Source organism: Amblyomma americanum, chromosome 11, assembly GCF_052857255.1.
Source record: "Amblyomma americanum isolate KBUSLIRL-KWMA chromosome 11, ASM5285725v1, whole genome shotgun sequence".
Classification (NCBI taxonomy): domain Eukaryota; kingdom Metazoa; phylum Arthropoda; class Arachnida; order Ixodida; family Ixodidae; genus Amblyomma; species Amblyomma americanum.
In genome coordinates this window covers 132,895,679-132,918,390 of record NC_135507.1, presented here as the reverse complement: position 1 = coordinate 132,918,390, position 22,712 = coordinate 132,895,679, and the positions used below count along the sequence as shown (strand labels likewise).

Here is a 22,712-nt window from a genome sequence, read left to right as displayed (position 1 = left end):
ATTTCTGTTTTTAAGCTAAAGCTCTTCATGAGAACCTGTTTCTGAGCATATCGCTACGTCCGAAAAAACTTGAATTTTTCTGCAGTACTTATCACATTTCCTCTTTCTCTGCCTCCTGCTAAAACGCTGAAGCTCTGTACGCATTCGAAAACCGAACGGGTTCTTCTTAGCACTGTCTTTAGAAGATGTTTCAAGCCGAACATTGTGCGTTAAAAGCTAGAGGAAAGCAAGAAAACTGAAAGGGCTGAAGGTTTTGTGGTAGAGGCAGCTTACAGCTGCTGTTTTAAAAACTACGCTGGCGCTTTTCCACTCATCAGGTAAGGCTTCAACATAAAATGATTTCTGGAATTGTGAAACTAGTGAAGCATCTGCCAGGCTTGTCGAAAGATCACAGGACAGCATTTCTGCTAGGTTGAACAAAGCTGCTGCCTCTTTATTCTAGTGCACAGCTGTCAAGGCGCCGAATTAATTCTCAGTCGACAGCATGTCGGCGAGCAGCCCTGCATGCAGCCAAAAGGGCGTCTCCTTGGAGGCAGGAAAGCGACGAATGAAAACAGCAAGCGAAATCGAAAGAACGGAAGCGACGACGCATCGGGTCGGCAGAAGTCTCCTTTGGCTTTTCCGTGTTTGTGGTCGCCCCGCGATGACCCGCCGCTCATCGCGGCGCGTCGCAACCAGACAAACTCGTTCTGGCCTTGCCCGCCGGAAGTATCGAGTCTGCTCCCTTCGCCCTTTCTGTCCGGGGAGCCAACGTCATGTGTTGGCTCTCGATCAGAGGCCGCTGAACGCGCGTAAGGGGACGCAGGTGTTGTGGCTTGCGAACGCACACTGTGCGCCCATTGACAGCGTTTCGCGGACCGCAACGTCACGTGGGGAACCGCAAGCGTTATTCTTTTTTTGTGTGTTTTTTTGTGCGCAAGTAACTTCAAAGGGCGAAAGTCTATGTTAAGCACCTCTCCACACCGATCAGCGCTTCCCTGGCGCACCTTTCGGTGAGCGAAGGCGAATAACCAAGCTATATTCCCGATGATGAGGTGCCTCAAGCTTTTGGCGTGCAATCAAGTCACCCACTCCCTGAGCCGTGTGTCGGTGTGAACATCTGGATACAGGAAACCAGTGACCTGCTCTGCAGCCTATCACCACCGAGACCACCGTCGGCTCCTGACGCCGCTTTCTGAGAGGCCTCGGTGGAAAACCCCTGCGACGGTCTTGGCGATGGCAGGCGGCGCTATTGTTGTGTCCGGTTGGAGCAGCTGCGCGTGACGTCAGGTGTCATGGCTCCGGACTCTGGCTTTATGACAGGCGCTCTGGAGGAGTCCGTTACAACCACTGGGAACTGCTTGCTTTGGGTTGCACTTGCATCGCATTGATGTCCATGGACGTCGCTGGATTCTGGGTAAGGCTCACGGCCTTACTGTCAGTGTTCGACTCAAGTACGTGCTCACTGGCTCATGTACGTATGCTGTTCAGCTGCTAATCCGCATGCCGCTGATTGTCCAGTGATAGTTTGTTCTTGCTGGGGCACCACAGGGTAATTCAACCCATTAACTACGTACGTGATTAGGATTAAATCAGCGTTTCGCTCAAAGACCTCATTCGTCCGGATTCGTACCCCTCGCTGAGGCACCGCCCTGTTGAGATGCGCCAAATGAACTTAATTACAGAATTAAAATGTACTGAATGGCTGACACCTTTAAGTCGTTGAATTCGGCAAATTCGGCCATTCAAACAATTGTCTGAAAATTGTAATCACGGTAGATAAAGATATCCTTCTCCTCTGCGGGAGACATGTTCTGCAGAAATTCCAACATTGCAGATATATTTATTAGCAGACATTGGCTTTATTAATGCAAGAGCATTGAAATGCCCCGTGGCGAAAAAAAAATGGCGTGCGGAGTCTTCCATAAAATTTGCTGATTACCTGGACAATTGTAACGTCATAACTCATTAATGAGGAAGCAACTAGGACAACTTGAACATTCTACCAGTCGTTGCGCGTGTCTGCGGTCATTCTAAATAAACCTGGTCGCATCTTGTTTCACCGACAGTAAAAAAAGAAAGCCGCTTTTCGGCTGTTCGAGCAAGAACAAGCATTACAAACATTCGTGGAACAATTTGCGGTTGTGGCACCAAAGTGCGTGCTAGAACCATCAAAAATGAAGTGAAAAAGTATATTGACAAAAAATAGATAAATGCTAAAAGATAAATAAAAACAAAAAGAAGGCAAAATTTATGCCGGTCCGGCTGCGTTGGTGGGAGCCCTGATGTGCTGTCTTGTGAAAGGAATAAGACAATGGAGATAGCCGACGATACTACGCTGAACACTTTATCCACGCTATTAAGGAGTAATACGCAACAGAAGTCTTCATCAGCAGCTTCCAATGGGCTCGTGGCCAACCATGGATCTGACCGAGAACTTCCTCTGATTGGTCGGCGTTGATTACCTCCTCAGACACGATCGCGCGCATGGCACGTGGACGCACAGACGAACCGTGTGGAGCCAGACTCTCTTGCCCAGCAACGTTTCAGCTTTACAAACTGTTAACACTTTCTGAAAGAACAAGGGGTTTAGATGTCCGCCAATTTTCTATTCCCGCCCGGTGGATGGTGCAAATTAAACATTGAAAGCTATCGCATAATGCAAAAAAACAGCGCGAACAAACGGGGACTAGACGAAGAAAACACAGGAACAAGCGCTGTAGTCTAGTCCCCGTTTGTTCGCGCTGTTTTTTTGCATTATGTATCACCAACTCGCCCGCTTATCTATCCTGTTGAAAGCTATCGGCCTGCATCGGAAGTGAGACGCGGCAGCGCAAGTCAAAGTTTCTCGGAAGGGGTCGTCAATTCCTCCCGTGACGTCACTGCATTGAATAAGTGGAATTTCCGAATACAGAGCTTGGCGTCGCAAAGCAGACGCGGGAGCGTAAACAAGAACGCTTGCTCAGCGGTGTGGTTGAGATTAATAATAATAATAATTGGTTTTTTAGGGAAAGGAAATGGCGCAGTATCTGTCTCATATATCTTTGGACAACTGAACCGCGCCGTAAGGGACGGGATAAAGGAGGGAGTGAAAGAAGAAAGGAAGAATAGGTGCCGTAGTGGAGGGCTCCGGCATAATTTCGACCACCTGGGGATCTTTAACGTGCACTGACATCGCACAGCACACGGGCGCCTTAGCGTTTTTCCTCCATAAAAACGCAGCCGCCGCGGTTGGGTTCGAACCCGGGAACTCCGGATCAGTAGTCGAGCGCCCTAACCACTGAGCCACCGCGGCGGGGCATGGTTGAGATTGCGCAATGTTGCGAAATCTGAACCGTCAAAGGCTCGCGCAAAGTGGTGGAAGCTTCTGGAAGTGTCCGGAGGGGAACTGAACGTAGACACATTTCCTGCTTTGGCAGCGTGCATGATGGAACGGAACGAAGAAACAAGGACTATTTCTACACTCTCATCTGAGCATTTATTCCTGAATGTACAGGTACAAACAGAAAACGATACAAATAGTGAATCATCAAAGCAGCAATCGTTTAACTATTTTCACTGTATTCACTATTTTTACTGTTTTCGATGTATACCTGTACATTCAAAAACAAATTTTTAGTTGAGAGTATAGCGCTCGTCCTTGTTTCTTAGTTCCGTCATCGCCGTTACGCGCTTTTTTCACCATGCACATAAATCAACTCGCCCATCTTTCTGCTCTAATGAGTTTGGCAGCGTGGTTATTTTTATTTGGGCGTTTTTTTTACAGTTTATGCTACTTTCTTTTCGTTCAACTCTCGAGATCAAGTGCAGTCGCAATAAGCGTAAAAGATACTTGAAACGAAATACTTAACACTTTAACATCTGTGTCTCACCGATACCTACTGGGCAGAAACGCGGAAGCAACAAAAAGGCAACTTAAATTCAGCTCAATGCAGTGAGCTCTGGACCACCTTTTAATGAATGGAATGGAAGGTAGGAGCGTCCCCTTTGACACGGGGTGATGGCAGTTGCCACCACCACCACCATCATCATCATCACCCTTACTGCACGCACTCCAGGGCAAAAGGCCTCTCCCATGTGTCTCCAATTAATCGTGTCATTTGCCAGCTGCCTCTCCCATGTGTCTCCAATTAATCGTGTCATTTGCCAGCTGCATCCACCTTTTGCCTGCAATCTTCTTAATCTCATCCGCCCACCTAACCTTCTGCCGCCCCCTGCTACGCTTACTTTCTCTTGGAATCCACTCCGTTACCCTTAAGGACCAGCGGTTATCTTGCCTTCGCATCACATGCCCTGCACAAGCCCATTTGTTCCTCTTGATTTCGACTAGGATGTCTTTAACCCGCGTTTGTTCCCTCACCCACTCTGCCCGCTTCTTGTCTCTTAACGTTACACCTATCATTTTTCTTTCCATGGCTCACTGCGTTGTTCTTAACTTAAGCTGAAATCTTTTCATTAGCCTCCACGTTTCTGCCCCGTAGGTGAGTACAGGTAAGATACAGCTGCTGTACACTTTTCTCTTGAGAGAAAAAGCTCAGCTTTTTTCCCTTTATATTTGTTTAACCGCGTTGTAAGTTATTGAAATCCGCCATTTTCTTTAAATATGTCTTCGTACACTTTTAACCTTATGTCTCCTCTCTGCTTTCGAGCCACCAATCTTCCAATCGCTTTTTGCTAATTTCCACCGCAGATTTATTTACGTAACTATTGTTATCTCTAAACTCCAGGGCCTCAAGAAAAGCGACTGTGCCTGCATCGACATCGGGATGGGTACCATCACATTTTATTATGGGGTGTTCTAACTTATTACAGATTTACCACACACAGCACATGTGCCATCTCCTTCGTTAAATTTCTTTTTGTAGCTGCGCGTTCTACGACATCCTGGCCTAGCTTCAAAGAGTAGGGCACTGCCTCTTCAGTTATCATAAAACGCTTCCTTCCTGATCTGCCCTTTGCAGTATCAATATAGTCCTACACTATGCATCTTTTCCATTGAATCTATCAATTTTTTACCTTCCGCGTTTTTAACCTGTCGTGTAATACTCTTTCCTTCTCTGTCCTCGTATCTGGCATACTTACTGGTTAACTTCCTAGTTCTTTTCCGCCGGTGTGAGTCAACGCTATTTCTGTATAGGTATTTAGGTAAATACCTTAGCTGCCCACCTGTTATCGTCCAATTTCCTCAGGCGTTTTTCGTATAGTATTTAACTCGGCGCTTCCAGTGCTTCGAACGATGCCCAGCCTATATCCCCTTGCACTGCTTCGTTTGTGGTTTTCCCGTGGCCATCTAGTACTAATCTTCCAACAGCTCTCAGGTTTACTTCTAATCCCGACTGAACTTCTGCCCTTAAGCGCAGAACCGCATTCCCGAAAGTAAGCCCCGGCGCCATTATACCTTTCCAAATACCTCTGAGGACTTCATACCTGTTGTACCGCCACAATTCTCTATGTTTCATTATCCCGGCATCTCTTCGCCCTTTTGCTATGAGAGACTGTTCGTGCTTTTCCGTGTACATATGCCCTTTGTTTACCCATACCCCGAGATATTTGTATTCGGCCACTCGAGGTATTTCATGGCCTTGTATTGTAAGCTCCTGATCAGTTGTGCCGTTGAAAACCATCACACCTGATTTAGTTGCGCTAAAACCGAAACCTAGACTGTCTCCTTCGTCTCCACAGAAATTCACCAAAGTTTGCAAATCTTCCTGGCTATCTGCTAACAGTACCATATCGCACGCATACATTAAACCCGGTAGTCGTTGCTCAACAACCCTTCCGCCTAATCTGTACGACCTATTATAGCCTAAATTGCTTCCTTGTAGCCGTCTTTTCATACTTATCATATAACGCATGAACAGCAGCGGTGATAGAGGACAACCTTGCCTTAATCTTTTGTGTATCTGGGCAGTTGTTGTACTCTTAATTCCTTCCCTTGTTGTTTCAACTTCATTTTCTCAATATATTTTCTGCAGAAAATTAATTACCTCATGACCGACACCTTCACCTTTTAATATGTTCCACAAGAGTTCCCTGTTAATGTTGTCGTATGCACCGCTTATGTCCAGGAAGGCTAAATACAGAGGTCTGTTTACCGCCTTAGCTATTTCTATGCACTGGGTAAGCACGAACAGGCAATCATCTAAGCGCGTTACCACTTCTGAACCCGTTCTGAAGTTCTCCGAGTATTCTATTACTTTCTACCCATGACTGCATTTTTATTTTCACCGCCTGCATCGCCGGCCTGTATGTAACTGATGTTATCGTAATCGGTCGGGAAGGATATTATGTTCGTCTTATTGCCTTTTCCTTTATAAATCAAATTCATTTTACTCTCTTTTCAGCTGTGCGGAATTTGCTGATTTGTTATGACTGCCTCCAATACTTTTATCAGCGTTTCCTTGCCTCTTGGGCCAAGTTCATTAATTAGCTTGATTGGAATTTCGTCGATCCCTGCGGACGTACATCTTCGAATATTTGAATATCAGGAAATTGATGGTAATGCAAAATAAAATAATCCGGATTATTGCAGATTCTTCACCAGACTACTCAGTAGACAGCTTGCTTAGAAAGTTTAGACTAATTAACGTAGAGAACTTGTATAACTATCATCTTTGTAAAAAATTAAGGGATGAAAAGAAACAAGGCATTAATCTCATAACTAATCTGGCAAACTTGCAAATGAATACGTATTATTATACTACTAGACATCCTGAGCACTGGGAAGTTCATCGTAACCGCACTAATTACGGTGAACAAATGTTACGACACACAGTACCAAGTGTATTAAATTATTTTTTTCGCAAAGAAATTGATGTGATGAGCATTTCGAAAACAGAATTCAGAGATTTATTCCTTTAGTTGTTTAGAAATAGGGTTGAGAGAAAGGTAATTACTTTTTTTTTCTTTCTCAAATGCTGCAATTGTACTACCTATGCACTACCTTTTATAGATTTTTTTTTCTCAGGTTTGATCTGTATGCTCTGTGTACCTGTTAATTCTTCTGTCTGGTTTTATAACTGCTGTTCTTTCAAATCTTTGAAGTACATTCAATCATGCATACTTACACTGCGTTTCGTACTTATACATTTCACGCAAATTTGTATTTCACCAATTTTAGTGATGTATAAAATATCCATCAAAACGTGTTTTTTTTTTTGTATGCTGATCCGTATATGTATATTGTATGCGCTGCTGTTGCCTATGTAAACAAGGGGGATGGGAGCCTGTCAAGTTGCTGTTCAGCAGCTTTTTCTTCCATCTCCCCATGTTTTGTACAAACATGAAAATAAACCGTATTCGTATTCGTAAATTCATTAATTAGCTTGTTTGGAATTTCGTCTATCCCTAGGAACGTGCATTTTGGAATATTTGCTTCCGCCTTTTTCCAATTAAGGTTGGTCAGTTCTAATGGGTTTTACTGCGCTGTCCTCTGTTGCTCCCTCATTGGGGGTGATTACTCTATCGTGCTTCCTAAATGACTCAGCTATAACTTATGCAATGTAGTTCACAACGTCAGCTGCCTCCAAACATTTTCTCTTGGCATCGTGAATCCGGTCCTGCTTTCTCAGCTGATTCGATTTGCCCAGCCAGCTTATATGGTTTCAGAATTTTCTTGGCCCCGCTTAAGTTCCATCGCGGACTTCAGGCAGCCAGCGATCAGAGGACTGCTTTATTCTATTTTCACTATTGCGAGCTTGCTATACATCCCCTGCGACATTAAACAGTAATCAATGGTCGTTTAAGCCTGGATGAGGACCTGCACTTGCTGTTTCTTTTGTCGATAAGATTCTCATTTTTCGCCTATTTCCTCTTCAGATAACTGCGCCTCTTTGCTCCTCTGTGTTCCCGTGATGCCAACCGTCGCTGTTCGATGGCCTCCCTACTTTGCTTACTCCATCAACTTCGTGGCGGCTTCTCCAGCGGTTTACTCCTTTTACTTCTTTTATTTTTGCACTAATGAGTAGTTCTAACTTATTATAATCCCACTTTTCTATGGGATGTTTCTTTATTGCTTCCTCTATGCAGGCCGCTATTAGCGAGATTTGTTCGTCATTTAATTTTGCGTACTCTTTTTCACTTCCCTGCATATCTCTTTCGAGCAGGGCTCCCAACTGTACACTAATACGCTTATGATCACTTCCGAGGCTGTGCTTCCCCTCTTCGTCTATTTCCACTATTGCGAGCTTGCTATACATCCCCTGCGACATTAAGCAGTAGTCAATGGTGGTTTGCCTGTTACGGGGTTCCCACGCGATTTGTCCCTCACACTTACTTTCTCTATTCACAACAACTAGGCTGTATCGCTACAGAAGTCTAGCATCAACTTTCCGTTACAATCTGTGTATCCGTCCTCGATGTGGCCATTCATGTCACCCAGCAGAATAATATCGGCACCTTCAGCAAACTGCTTTATATCGTCATTGAGACACTCAACTATATCCTTGTTCTCTTGCCTGCATTTGGTCCCTGTCCCTAAGTAAACTGCTTCCAGCCATGTCCATTTACCGGAAATTGTACCTGATGCCGCAGTCATGTCATTTGCAAATTGACATTATTCTTTGCCAATTTTTTCCTTGAGGTATCAGCGTACCTACCCCTCCTCCCTTCCTCTCCGTTGTTGTTCTGTTGCTCCCTTCCCAGACGTAGCCGTCAATAAATCGTGGGTCTTCTAGATCCCGGAGATGTGTCTCGCATAGCGCGTGTACACCTACTTCTTCGTCCTTTAACTGGTGTTCTATTTCTAACCGCTTCGCTCTCTTTCTACCACCTTGTATGTTATGTACCTCACCCTGGTGTTAAATTTCTTTTTTGTGGTTTTCTTCCTGGACTTCCTAGTGGCCATTTTGTTGGGGTCATTTAGAAGTACGGAAAGCTGAGCAAGTTGGTTACTGTTATCCATGGTAAAACAGCGCGGAAAAAACACGAGGACGGAACAAACACGACGACACAAGCGCTGACTTTCAACTGGTGATTTATTACGCACGTGTGTACATATACTATTCCCGCCAAACACTACACAGAACAAAAAAATATTCAAGAAACACTGCGTCATTACTGAACACATTAAACCTACCTTGCTGCAAATGCATGCTCCAAACAGGTGATTTCGTGGTTAGCCAATGATAATGAGGGCTTGCTAATGCATGCTGCACCCCCCCTTGTCAATATGATATGCCTCTACTAGTTCCCTTACTATCTGATCTTTATGTTTGAAGATGACGGGTGTCTGATGAAGCAATGGGGCGCACGTGTGCTTAGGTTGTCTGCAGTGCAGCGCCAAATTCGAACCGGCTGCCCTGTCCAAAGAATTGTGATGCTCTCTCAGCCGTTCGTTAAGACATCGCCCAGTCTGGCCAACATACCACCCACCGCATGAAAGGGGGATCTTGTATACTACACCTTCGACGCACTCAACCCTCCTCTCTGCGTGTGCTGTGGTACAACCACCACCAATCCTCCTTCCTTGTAGGGACTCTCGCTTCCGCTGCACATTCTCGCTTCCGTTGGGGTCAGCTGCCATTGTTACACTTTCTGCTTTGCTTCTACCCACCCCTACGCCCCGAGCCACACAGGAGCGCCTAAAATAGCTACTGCCGGGCCGGCCAGGCGCCAGCCGATCTCGGCTCCTAGCCTTCCATTAAAATGGATCTCACCTATATATATATATATTAGCAGACAAGGTGAAGAAAATGAGGGGCTCGTTTGACCAACATATTAAGGAAGCGAACAGTCACCGAAACCAAGGTGCATAGGGGAATGTTTTTCTTTTTCTTTTTACTTTGTAGTGCCACTCAATCTGTTTAAAGAAAATTAGTTATAAAGCAGCAGAAAAAACAACCTTGCCGCCGGTGGGATCCGAACCCACGACCTCCGAATATCGCGTCCGGTGCTCTTACCAACTGAGCTACGGCGACGGCTATCCAATCTGCTGCTTTCGTGGGTATTTTATGTTTACTGGGTGTAGGCGAACCTTGAAAGTGTTCACCAGCGCCACCCTCGACCATAGCGGTGGACGTAGCACGGCCTGTAATACCGCGAGTGTGACGTAGAACGTCATCTAACGGACGCGGTTGTTTTTTCTGCTGCTTTATAACTAATTTTCTTTAAACCGATTGATTGGCACTACAAATTTTAAAAAAAGAAAAAATTAAGAACATTCGCCTATGCACCTTGGTTTCGGTGACTGTTCGCTTCCTTAATATGTTGGTCAAACGAGGCCGACAAGGAGGAGGTGTTCCTCTCTGCTGTTCTCTCCTGCGCTCTCTAGGGACGCGGGAGATTTGAACGGCGCGCATTCAATCTGTGATTGTGGCGGTGCTTTTGCAAAAACTGAAAAAATAACTTCACAAGCATGATCAACAATGAGTATACTTCAAAAGCCTAAAAGGTTAGCAGATTTGAAAACCGCCTCAGTCTCCCTTTAAGGATCCTAATAGTGATGGGGAAAAAGTTAATTATGCTATATTTGTTAACCAATGTGCTAATAGTTAGCACATCTTAGCTAATGTGCCCTGCTGTGCTACATTACTGACAATGCTTTGCCGGAAAAAGCGCTCTTGTTGCTCAAGAAGCCTATTTAAAGAATTGGTGAAAGTGTTACGGGAGCTAACTCACAATTGCGTGTATTCTGCAGATTGCTGGTTGCGAGTTATATGTACGCGCGAAGCAATTCCTACAACAGTCAAAATGAATAAACAAGAAATGTACTCAACTATCAACCAGGTGGTCGCAGATGGTTGGCGATACCTATGAAAAAATATCAACTGCAGAAGGGAGAAACCACGTCCGAGGGGCTTGTGCTCCTTCAGTCAAACGAAGTAGAGGTTGCAGTGGGGGCGCGGCAGGCCGTGAGAAACAGGCAGAGGGTGGACAGAACACAGAAGCCGCAAAAAGCTGCCAAGGTCTAGAGAAGAGAATTTCGTTCCTGGTGAGGACGGGGGAAAGGAGGGATGCAGCGCGGGCAGTAACCTCTCCCTGAAAAGGCGCCCCGTAGGAGAGAGGGGGGGGGGGGGGGGATTGTAAGGATAGTAATGCGAAGGGCCCTTCATGTGCCAGGAACGAGGGGAGAATGGCAAGAGGTAAAGACGCGCGCGTTTCCTCGCTGTTGTGTGCCGGGGAAAGAAGGTTGCAATGCAAGCTAGGGAGGTCGTCGAAAAAACACGGGCTGCACGCTGCGGCAGCCATGGAGAGCCCATTGAAAGTTCGAGGAAAAACACGTGTCCGCCGCACTCCCGGGTCTGGATCCTGTGTACGCGCTGTGCACTGCAGCGCGCGACTCCGCGATGGGGGCTGAGAAAGTAACTTAGTTCCGTAAGATATTTCTGAATTTTAAAACTTCGCATGCACATGAAAAAGTGGTTTTGGTGCCTGTCAACGTCGCCGGCTACTTTTCGCAAGGGGAGCTGCGACAGGCAATTACACATCACAAAGCAAATGGACATGCCAGAAATGCGTACAGACAGTGAATGAATCAGAATATCTTGGAATGAGTCAGGATAATCACATCAAATAATGAATAAGCAATAAACACAATATATAAATAACCAATAAGCAACACTATATTTGCAGTAATATATGCATAATAACCACATGCAATTAAGGTCATCATCACAGATCCGGAGATAAAGCGAAAGATTGAGACAGTCAGGAGAAAAGTAGTGGAGTTGAGCACTTGGAGACAGGACAACGACAGTGGGCCATACATGAATTGTATGCTTCAGCAGCCAAACTTATATGACGCATTTGGATGTGAAAATTACCGGATTATTACATTTATGGAAGCAAATGCTGTTCTTGCGCTTGTGCCTAAATGAAGGCAGCAGCCTTTCTATTTCTGTTACGATGTGCCAAGCAAAAGTCAATTGGAACCTGGAGCCTGTAATCAAGATATTAAACAATAAGTGCCCTAGCAAGCTGTGTGAAACCGACTAGTTAGGTGCTGCTATGAGGAGGAAAAACATTTATTCAGAGCACAAAAACTGGGTGGGTTCAGTACGAGAACCCATTGGTCGTCATCATAATCCGGCCCCTCTCAGCCAGCAATTTCTGGTCGAGAGGGCTGTGGCTATGAAGGGTTGCCTCCCAGCGCTCATGAGTCGGATCGGGATTGCTGTCCAAGTCTGGGTTTTCTTGACATTCCCAAACCGCGTGAAAGAGTGTGCCAACTGCTCCACAGAAGGGGCAGGACGAATTGTAGGTTTCTGGGTACCATTTACTCATTAGGTAAGGATTGGGCAGAGTATTAGTTTGTAGTCGCCTGATTATGTGCTCTTCATATTTACTTAGGGTTTTGTGAGGAAGAGGATATTCCCTTCTTGTGATCTTATAGTACTCCGTAATTTCTGCGTAGCTTAGTAAGGGTGAGGGGTTGTCAACTATGTCAGAGAGAGGCTGCGTGCCAGATGCTCGGAGGAGGAGAGCTCGAGCAGCTGTGTTGGCCGCCTCATTGCCCGTCGTTGAGAGGTGCCCTGGCGTCCAGAAGGTCTGGATGTTGGAAGGATTAGACCTTTCCAAAATTTCCCAGCACGGAGCGGCAACGCGGCGGCCTCTGGGGTAATTGCGTACCGCTGCTTGTGAGTCGGACATAACCGTTGCCTCGCTGTTCTTTGATATCGCTAGTGCGATAGCTGCTTCTTCAGCCGATGTGGTATCCACCGCTTGGATAAGACAGCTTGCAATTATATCCCCCCTTGGTGAAACTGCTGCAATTGCCGCGACTCCGTTAACGGGTCCAGCCGCATCGACGTAGATCGTGTCCTTGTTTCCATCCCAGCGCTTAGAGAGGTGTCTAGCTCTGGCTAGTCTCCGTCCTCTGTTATATTCCTTATCCATGCGTTTTGGTATGGGGTGAGTCGTAATGTGTGATCTCATCTGCACGGGCATGTCAATCTTGTCAGCGACTTCCCGGGGTGGACTGATTCTCAGCTTCTGTAATATTTTCCTGCCAGGCTTACATGTTGAGAGCCTGACAATTTGATTTACACGGTGGGCCTCTATTAGTTCGTCGATGGTGTTATGGATCCCCAGCTGTAGTAAGCTCTTAGTGGATGTGCATAAAGGGAGTCCCAGCGCCGTCTTAACTGCCTTTCGAATAATAACATCTAGTTGGTCTTTCTCCTTTTTTGCTAAGCCGTAACTACGGGGTGGCGTATGTTAGTTTAGAGAGAATGAAAGCCTGAACTAATCTTAGGGCCTCCTTCTCTCTTAGCCCATTTCTTTTCTTGATTACCCGGCGTAGCATTCTAGAGACTTGTTCGGAATAGGCTTGGAGCTGTCTGATTGTAGTGGTGTTAGTGTTGCCGCTGGGTATGATGGCTCCCAGGATCTTGATCTCTTTCTTGATCGGAATGCTCATACCCTGGACCGTAATGGCGACAGAGGGAGTGGACGGCAAAAACCCGTATTCTGCCTCTTGCCACGGTCGATCAGGAGTAACTCTGATTTCTCGGGAGAGCACGTTAACCCATGCCTCGCCGCATGCTGGCACACGACATTCGCTGCTTCCTGAAGCCGGCCTTGAATTTCCCCTTCATTACCGCTGCAACACCGGATCGGATCGTAATGTCGTCGGCGTGTATAGCGTGCTCAATGCCTTGGATGCGGTCTAGCTTCTCTGGTAGCCCATGCATGGCCAGGTTGAAGAGAAGCGGAGACAAGACCGCTCCCTGCGGGGTGCCCTTGGAACCTAGATTGAACGGAGAGGAGGTCCGATCACCTAATACTTATTGACGCTTTTCTATTGGAGAGAAAGTCCCTCACGTAATTATATGTGCGGTCACCACAGTTGATGCTGTTAAGCTCATCCAGTATTCCCTGGTGGTTGACATTGTCAAATGCCCCTTTTAAATCGAGCGCAAGGATGGCCTTGACCTGACATCTGCCGGGGTTGTCCAGAATATCCTCTCTGATACGGAGGAGAATATCCTGTGTAGACAGCTTTTCTCTAAACTCGTACAGCGTGTCAGGGAGGATATCAGTCTTCCTCAGGAGTCGTTTCAGTCGGGCGTTCACGACCCTCTCGAACAGTTTACCCAGACACGACGTCAGGGAGATCGGTCGTAAATGATCAATATCGCATGGCTTATTGGGCTTGGGAATAAATCGCACTAAAGCCAATTTCCAGGAGTCGGGGATCTGGCCCTTGTGCCAGCACTGCGTGTTGAAGTATTTCACTAATTTTCTTAAAGAGATGTCATCCATATTAAAGAGCATCTTGGTGTTTATCTGGTCCGGTCCAGGAGCGTTGTTCTTACGCATGACGTAAAGCTCCGCCCTCAGTTCCTCAACCGTTACGTCTTGGTCCATCTCTTCATTGGGTGCACCGGTGTACGCAGGGAGAGGGTACGAGGATCCCAGATCGAGGAATTTCCGTGCAAGTTCTGCAATGAGGGCTTCGTTGTCCCCTTTATAGCTGTGCAAGGCGTTACAGAGCGTGTCTGTTGGCTCTTTCCGGTTTGAGTTCGGCTCGATAAGGGATCTGAGGAGTCCCCATGCTTTAGCCGTGCCCATTCTACCGTTGAGCTCATCACACAGCTTGAGCCAGTTTTGGTTAGCGAGGTTATGTGCGTAGTCATCCGCTTCTTTGGTGAGTTCTGCAATCTTGGTCTTCAGCTTGCGATTTAACTTTTGCCTTTTCCACCTCCTTGTCAGAGATCTCATGGCTTCCCACAGATGTAACAGGTGCGGGTCAACTGCCGGAGTTTCCTCCGTGGTGTTCGCTGTCGTAGAGTGCCTGGCGACGGTTTTCATCTGCAGCGCTGTCCATGCCTCAATATCTGTGATATCTTCGTCCGGGAGACGTGCGAGTTCCTCTCTCCACTTGTCCCAGTTCACAATCTTAGCCTTGCCAAATGGTTTCCGACATGTAACTCCCTGAACAGTGCAGGAGATGATGAAGTGATCACTGCCCAGGGGCTCGCCAGTGTTAAACCAGGTGGCCTGCAGGCAGTTTCTCACAAGCGTGAGATCTGAACAGGTGTCTCTGCTGACGCTATTACCCGCTCTGGTGGGTTGCAGGGGATCCGTTAAGATTGTGAGCCCTTCTCTGTTAGCGATCTCAAGGATCCTCCTACCTTTCGGGCTGTTAAAGTGATATCCCCATGCTTGATGGGGCGCATTGAAATCACCGGCTATGACGAGGGGGTCCTTACCTGCCCTCTTGATAAAATGATTAAATAGCGTGGCTATCTGACGACATGAGTCCCTGGGGCGACTGTACACGTTCAGTATGTGCAAACTGCGTTTTCCCCTGTTTTGGAAGAACTTCAATGTACGCATGTTTGATATTTTCGGCTAGCGGTTCTTGCAGCGTTGCGGTAAACTCCTTGTGAACAAGTATTACTAGGCTATGCTCGTCTTGGAAAGTTTTGTACCCCTTCATGCTGATGACCGTATTTGCTTCTTGAAGTACTATTACAGCAGGTGGCGTCTCCGACGTGTCGATGAAAAATTGAAGGCTTGCTTTTTTCTTTTTAAATCCCCGACAATTCCATTGCCAAATAATTGTTTCCTGTCCCCTATGTGCCATGGTCCTTATTCGTCCTCTTCTGGAAGGGGGTGCCTGTCGGCATATTTGAATTTCCTATTTCTGAAGTTGCACTCGTTGAGTTTCGATTTGAATTCGTCTCGGACTGTGGCAATGGCAGAGTTTATGTATTTCCTAGTGTTGGCGGACTCGTTTGCGAGCTCATTTTTGACCATCTGAATAACTTGTAGGAACTTTTTATCCTGCTCCTCTCTGTCAGCTCTCAGCTCTGCAATGACGCGCTCATAAACTGACTGTGAGTTTGGCCGGGCTTCGGGTGTTTTGTCGTGAGTTGTTTGTGACTGCAGCCTGACCAATTTAAGATCAGCTCGCAACGCCTCGTTCTGTTTTTTTAGCTGAATAATTTCTGCTTTCAGGTCGTTAAACTCCTTAGATATCGCGTTTCCGGGGAGGGATGGAGGCAACCCAGCATAGCCCACCTTTACGATGTGTCTTGAGTCTTCTTGCTTCTCAGAAGACGGTCCGCGTTCTCGGGTGCGTGGCGTCTCCTGTGCCGGTGGATCCGCCTTAGGTGCAAAGGAGACCGACCTGGTGGTCCCCAAAGACTTGACTCTTCCGTTCCGGATCGGCCTGACGAGTTGCGACGTTGACTAGACTTAGATCTTGACCTGGACCTGGACGTAGAATTGGAGGCCGCTCTTCTGGATTCCTTCTTGTCGAACTGCTCTCTTCGGCTGGTGCGTACAGCTGCCGCGTAGCTCTTGCTGGTGCCACTGGTTGTCGGTTTCTCTTCCTGATCATCGAAATGTTGATGTTTCCTAGGCTTATTGATGGGATCCAGAAACTTTGCTTTGCATTCCCTTGAGTAGGTGTTGTGATTCCCCTGGCATGCCGCACAAGTTGGGGTGCAATCGTGAGCTTCCCCGGGATTCAGCTTGCCGCACGAGTCACATTTCGATTCAGCTGGGCTGGGGCAGACGTCCGGTCTATGTCCTTCCCTGCCGCACAGTACGCAAAACGGTCTAGTTTTCCTATAAAAAAAACATTTGCGCTCGATCCACCCGAACGTAACAAAGAAAGGGACTTTGTATCCACTGAACAGTATCACCGCCGAGTTGGATCTGCCGAGCCTTCGGACGCCTAATATTTCGTGGGTTTCTGAGGAAAAGTCTTTCTCTGGGTCTCTGTCTGATGCGTTGGGGTCAATCCCGTGCGCCACCCCTTTGCATGAGTCTTGCGGTGTTCTTACGTAGGCATTGAGGTGGTACTTTTTCCCGTCTAGGTTGATGTGATCGATCTTCGCAAGTACTGTGGCGTCTTCGACATGGGAAGTTGCCGCGATGATGATGTTTTGCTCTTAAATAACTCTGATGTAAGGTTTGGCGCGTAGCGTCTTGCCACGTAACGCGTTTTCGAACGCGACGCTAAGTGGGTGTACACTCCCACTCCACATTTTCAGATCCAAACGGTCTTTCGGCTTGATAATCACTTTAAATTCATACTTGTCGAGGTCAGGCAGTCTCGGGGGCCTTTTGCGGCTCGTGGGATCCGCTGCTGGTGACTTCGGGTCGTCATCGTATGCCTTCGGAGCACAGTGCCCTTGTGTCCTGCCCTGAGGTATATCGTCTTCCATTCAGGTTCTGGCTGTGAATTATCAAAGTTCCCCTCGCCTTCTTTGCTGCTGCTCGGAACACTTCCGAATCCTCCAGACTCGGGGTCGTAGCCATGGGTGTGGTCCACATCCATCGTCGAAGCCGTAGCGGAGTAGCTGCTCGCTGGTCAGGCCGAACGCGGCAACGGACGCCGGGCCCGGTGCCGAAGTGCTTGCGAGGGTTAGCGATCCCACGTTTTGGCTTGGGCTTTAAAGTCCCGCATAATGCCAAAATAGTCACTTCTTGGGATCAAAGCGTGTCCACGAGTAGTCCTCGACGTTATACGTCTGATCCAGACAAAAATGTGGAACTGCGAATGGATCTTGCGCGCACAGGATGAGAAATCCACGGAGCGCAGACAAGCTGCGTCCGCTCAATCCTATCTCCAGCGTTCTTCCCGTGTGGCCTAGTCTGCAGCATTTTTACATCCTGAAAAGGTGTTCAGTTTATAATCTGTCTAATGTTTCATATATTCTACTAGAGAAAATCGCGTGATAGCTGTAGCTAGCGCCTCAAGACGCGCGCTCTCTGAAAACAAAATCCGCTCATTTCTGGTCTGCTGCCTCGACTCGATCGGCTTTTCATTTGCAGTGGCCGCAAAATATGCGCCAGGAGTCTGCTAGCCCGTTCGTTGACTAGTCCTTTTAGAAGGGTAAAAAACTCTACGTAAATGGTGCCTTATTGAAAGCATTTCAGTCTGCTTCAAAACTTACTTTTTTGCACGGTCCAGTATTTAATGACTTAGGCCATTCAAAATAATTTTACAGAACGCACAAACTACAGACTATGCCGCACGAATCCCAACAGTGCAAAGATGGTTGGGCTGAGACACTTAATTATGAAAGCCCGCGGCTTCCAAAAATTTATATACGTAAGAAATTTTAGGTGGGTGAGGAGTACTGGAATACATATTGCTCAACAACTTTTCTTAGCCACGCAGTAAACATTATGCCATGCTAAGAGGATAACTAGGTGCCTCGATCTTGAAGCATGCCGGGGACGCGCGAAGATGGCTTGCGAGCTTAAACGGATGAGCTTATATAAGCAATCACACCAAGAAGAGGCGCACAAAATATTCGCCAGTGGTTGTATCCAAGTAAATCTTGTCTGTACTGCGCATGACTAGGTGAATTAAAATAAATTAGGCACATACAGTAGCGTGAAAAGTTTGCATGGAGTAAATAAAAACTCACAGGACAGTTTCGCGTGTGTAACGTGATCAAATGTTTGGGCGTTCGCTGCAGCGCTAGCAAAGAATTTTTCAGGCTTCTATTTTTACAGTTACAATTTTTTAACCTACCGATGACGGCCTTGTGATCGCTAAGTGCGTTGTTGGATGCTGAATACCATGGATCATATCATACGCTTTAATCTTATTGCCCACAGCACCTGAAAGTAAAGGATATATATATATATATATATATATATATATATATATATATATATATATATATATATATATATATATATATATATATATATATATATATATATATATATACTTGTCTCACTGCCTCAGACGAAAGATATCGCTCGTGCCCTCCGAACTCAAGTGCATGCTCACAATTGCTGAGCGGCTTGGTGCCATGCGCGAAGAATCAAAGGCACTTGAGTACCCAGAAAACGCTGCACTAACCCGTCGCCGCGAGAAGATGATGGCCGCCCAAACCACAGAAGTTATGTGGCAGCGCATTCGAATGAATCTTCAAGCGCAAAGTGGTCTTTCTGAACACGGGCGCCGGTGGATTCGTTCTCTGCCTTCTGTCGCACATGCGTCGAGTGCATCTCCTTGTTAGCTCCTCTCTCCTGGGGAACCCCTCACCCAGCGGTTCATTCGCCGCCGCTCCCGCACATGCTTACTTCGCACAGTTGAGCCAACGGCCCCGAAATCTGCATGAAACTCGTGAGCGTTGCGCCGAGTTCACTCCGCAACTCATCGGGCCGCGTTTCGGGACCAGGGGTCGCGCTGCGTCCTGTATAGTTATTGGGAAGTGTGCACGCGCACGCGCGCACTCGGCGCTCGTTTTGCCCGAGCTTGGGGCGGCTCAACCACACTCAACCCAGCGTACGGCGATCAAGAGAGACAGAATGGAAGATTCTATCGTGCGGATGGCAGCGCGGCGCGGTCGCCGACGTAGACGTAAAACTGAGGGGCTGAGGAACAAAGAGTGCACGCTCTAAAAAAGTCCCTAATTAAAGACCCGAGAACATAGGCATAACAGGACCGGCTCGCACACAGCTCCCAAACCGGTCGGTCGCGCTCGCCGCTTTTTACGTTGGGAACTCGCACTGCGCATATGGCTCTCACCGCTCTATCGACAAAACTGATTGGTGCATTTGCAGCTGTTTTTTTTCTCTCAATTTTTGGGCACTGCGGCCTAAGCAAAATCTAGTTTGCTAGGTTTATGAAGTACACTATTATACTTGCCTCACGCGGCATCACACGTAGAGGCCAAGTAGGGCCATGATTAATGCCGACGAGGCATCAGAATTGGCGCGAGAATATTGAGCAAGGTAGGCGGGGATGTATGCAATTTTGGCGACCATGTGCAACAGGCAGGACAATGTTGAACAATATATGCCAGGATACACACATTTATTACGAGCGATCGTTACTGGTGGAACAATAATGACCAACACATCGCAAGATGTGGGCTACACTGGCTACCCGTCGCAACCGGTGGGGCAATAGTTGGAAGCCAAGTCCAGTTTGTAAACTTTGTTGGCAAGCCATCCCAACTTCCAGGGCAATAATGACCGACTTATACCAAGATATGTGCGATGTTCACTGGCCATACAAATTGGCACGACAACATCGACCAACGAATGCCATGATGTATGCTACTCTGACTAGCAATCGCAACTGCCCGGGCAATATTCGCCATCGAATGCCAATTTGTACTCGATGTCGGTTGGCCATTACTTCTCGATGGCCATCATTGATTGTTGTTCACCAGGATATGCCAATGATGGGGAATAAAGTGCATAACCGGCCATTAATGGACGTGCTCTCTAATCGAATCGCCATTATTGGTCACGCATTGGCAAGAACGGGCCACCGTAGGACCACGGATCCCAAACGCGTTTACAATATCAGGCAGATGACATGTGCAGCCTGCAACGGCTGTCACCTCCACGCTTGAATGACCCGATCTCCGCTGCGCTGTCTCCATTCACACCTCGATTTTCTGACATGTCAGCTCTCCGCTCCTCGTGCTCACCACGCTCCCTGTCGCCGTCGCCTCGCACTCACCATTCGCACGTGCACACGCGCAACGCTGGGCTGGCACGCGTAGTGCTCCACTGTCCGGCGCACCAATGTCGACGCACCGCGATCAAAAATCCTCCAAAGATTCCTTGTGCGCCTCACATATGACCCCCTCCCCCTTCGGAAAAGTTTTTGCACATAGAAAAAACTGCCGTTGGTGCACACAGCACTTATGTTCACGTGGTAAACAGACAAGCTGAACGCTGCCGAAGCCACCGAAGGCAATTTACACAGTGACACAAGGAGGCACATGGAAACGCACACAAAGGAAACATGGGGTCAAACATTGCACATCTAGAAAAAGGGAAAATAAAAACCATACAAAACACCAGACACAAAGTTTAAACACGTCTGTATCATAAAGGTGAACATGTACACACTGAACACAAGTACACACTGAACAACACATAATCGGAGAACGAAAGAAGAGGAAAAAGCCTAGGATGCGAAGCATACGTCGCTTGGCAAGCCGTACTTCTCGTTCTTCTCCCGTTTCCGTGGCTCTTTGTAACTTGCGCTTTGCGGTCTGGCGAGCCGCACTCTCCCTGGCCGACATCTCGCTGCTCAACTGACTCAACGAGTGCGTCGCCTTTTATACAATTGCGTGACGTCAGTATCTCCTAGCGGTAGGAGCGGGAGTTAGGCCGCCGGCGGAGGCTGCGCGTCCGCAAGCGAGCGCACGAGTTGAGCCCCAGCTTTCACAGCTGCTGTGACGTCATATCACGTGGTGCACCGATGTGGGTCAAGTGGTAGCTACGCGGCCGCGCGCGGCGCAGCAAGGAAGAGCTCGGTTGTGCGGCTAATATGCTTCGCATAAAACAACCGACAACCACTCCCATCCGTTTGCACAGGTCACCGTTGCAAACACAATAGATAGGAGCACTGTACCATCCGGTAATTTCACAAACGACTCATGCAATAGGCACCTACCGTTTTCAGAGCCCTTGATATACGCTACACGAAAAGTATACTCTTGTGATGTTAGGCTCCAACGCAGTATGCAGTACCCTGCTGTTCAAATGCTTAGCCCTTGTTAAATATTGCAAGGGTTGGTGGTGAGTCTGAATGATGAGGAACGTCCCGTACAAGATTATGTGAAATATCTCAACAGCCCAGACTATAGCAAAACACTCGCGTTCAATCGCTGAGTAGCGAGATTCGCCACGTGACAGCTGTCGACTCGCATATGATACCGTGTGGAGGATTCCATCATGACCCTGCAGGTGAACGGCGCCTATGCTGATTTCGGAAGCATCTGTGCGAAGCACGAACAGCTTGGTGAGAACTGGAGCTCTTAATGCGGGCCTGGAAGTTAACGCGTTCTTCAGCTCGTCATAAGCGGTTTGCCGCTGTGGTGTCCAAGAGACAAGGTTGCGTTCATTTTTGTGTGTCAACTCCAGGAGCGGTTGGACTTTGTCGGCATAGCTAGGGATGAAATCGCGATAGTATCCGGCAGGCCCTAAGAAGGAACGCACTTGCTTCTTCGTCTTTGGAAGCGGTACGTTGACAAGCTTTTCCGCCACCGTTTCCAACGGCCGGATGGTCCCTTCTCCAAGCTGGTGTCCAAGAAAAGGGATTTTAGTGGCTCCGATTTCACGCTTCTTCGGCTTGATCGTGGGGCCGGTCTCGCGCATCCTGCTAAATAGCCGGTTTAAAATCCAAAGATGTTCTTCCCATGTAAAGGTCGCTACGAGAACATCGTCGCAAAGCTATTACCGGGGCCACTTGGTTGATCATTATGCGAAGGAATGCGCTAAACGCGGCACAAGAAGACAACACACACACACGACACAAGCGCAAACTGATAAGCTGACAAGCCTCTGCAACAAGGTGAATGCGAAAGAAAAGAGTGAAAAGCGCAAGGAATGTGACATTGCCCATAGAAAAAGGTTCCTACCATGCATGCCAGAAAGACATCATCTATAAGATACCAATATCATGCGGAAACCAATACATTGGGCAATAGGGTAGATGTGTCAACACGAGACTTCTAGAGCATAATAATGACTGCGACAAAATTAACCACCCCGGGAATCTGGCGCGACATTGCAGCAGGTGTAAGAAGAAATGCGAACCAATTTTCCACAGGGCCACTATTGTAGGTAAGCAGGAAGAAAGGATTGAAAGAGAGATAGTCGAAGCGTTTTTAATCGAAAATGCGGAAAATGGAACGTGTGTAAGCACTCCTTCTATTGCACTTACAAAAACCGAAATTGACATGATGAGTGCAGATGCTGCGTCGTGGTGATGGTCACGTGTTTGATGATGGGAAGCTTGCATTTTTCAAAAAACTGACGTTGCATATATAAACGCATCTTCCGTAAGG

The 22,712-nt window shown here is 47.3% G+C and overlaps 1 protein-coding gene across 1 annotated transcript in view; it reads left to right on the top strand.

The window, feature by feature from the left end:
- Positions 1 to 756: 756 nt before the first annotated feature.
- LOC144109894 (pancreatic triacylglycerol lipase-like) overlaps positions 757 to 22,712 on the top strand; it is a 357,922-nt gene continuing 335,966 nt past the window's right edge. The window contains exon 1 of the mRNA XM_077642658.1: positions 757 to 1,433. Within this exon, the coding sequence (XP_077498784.1) occupies positions 1,370 to 1,433 (64 nt within the window). The 5' untranslated portion in view covers positions 757 to 1,369. The remainder of the gene's footprint in view (positions 1,434 to 22,712) is intronic.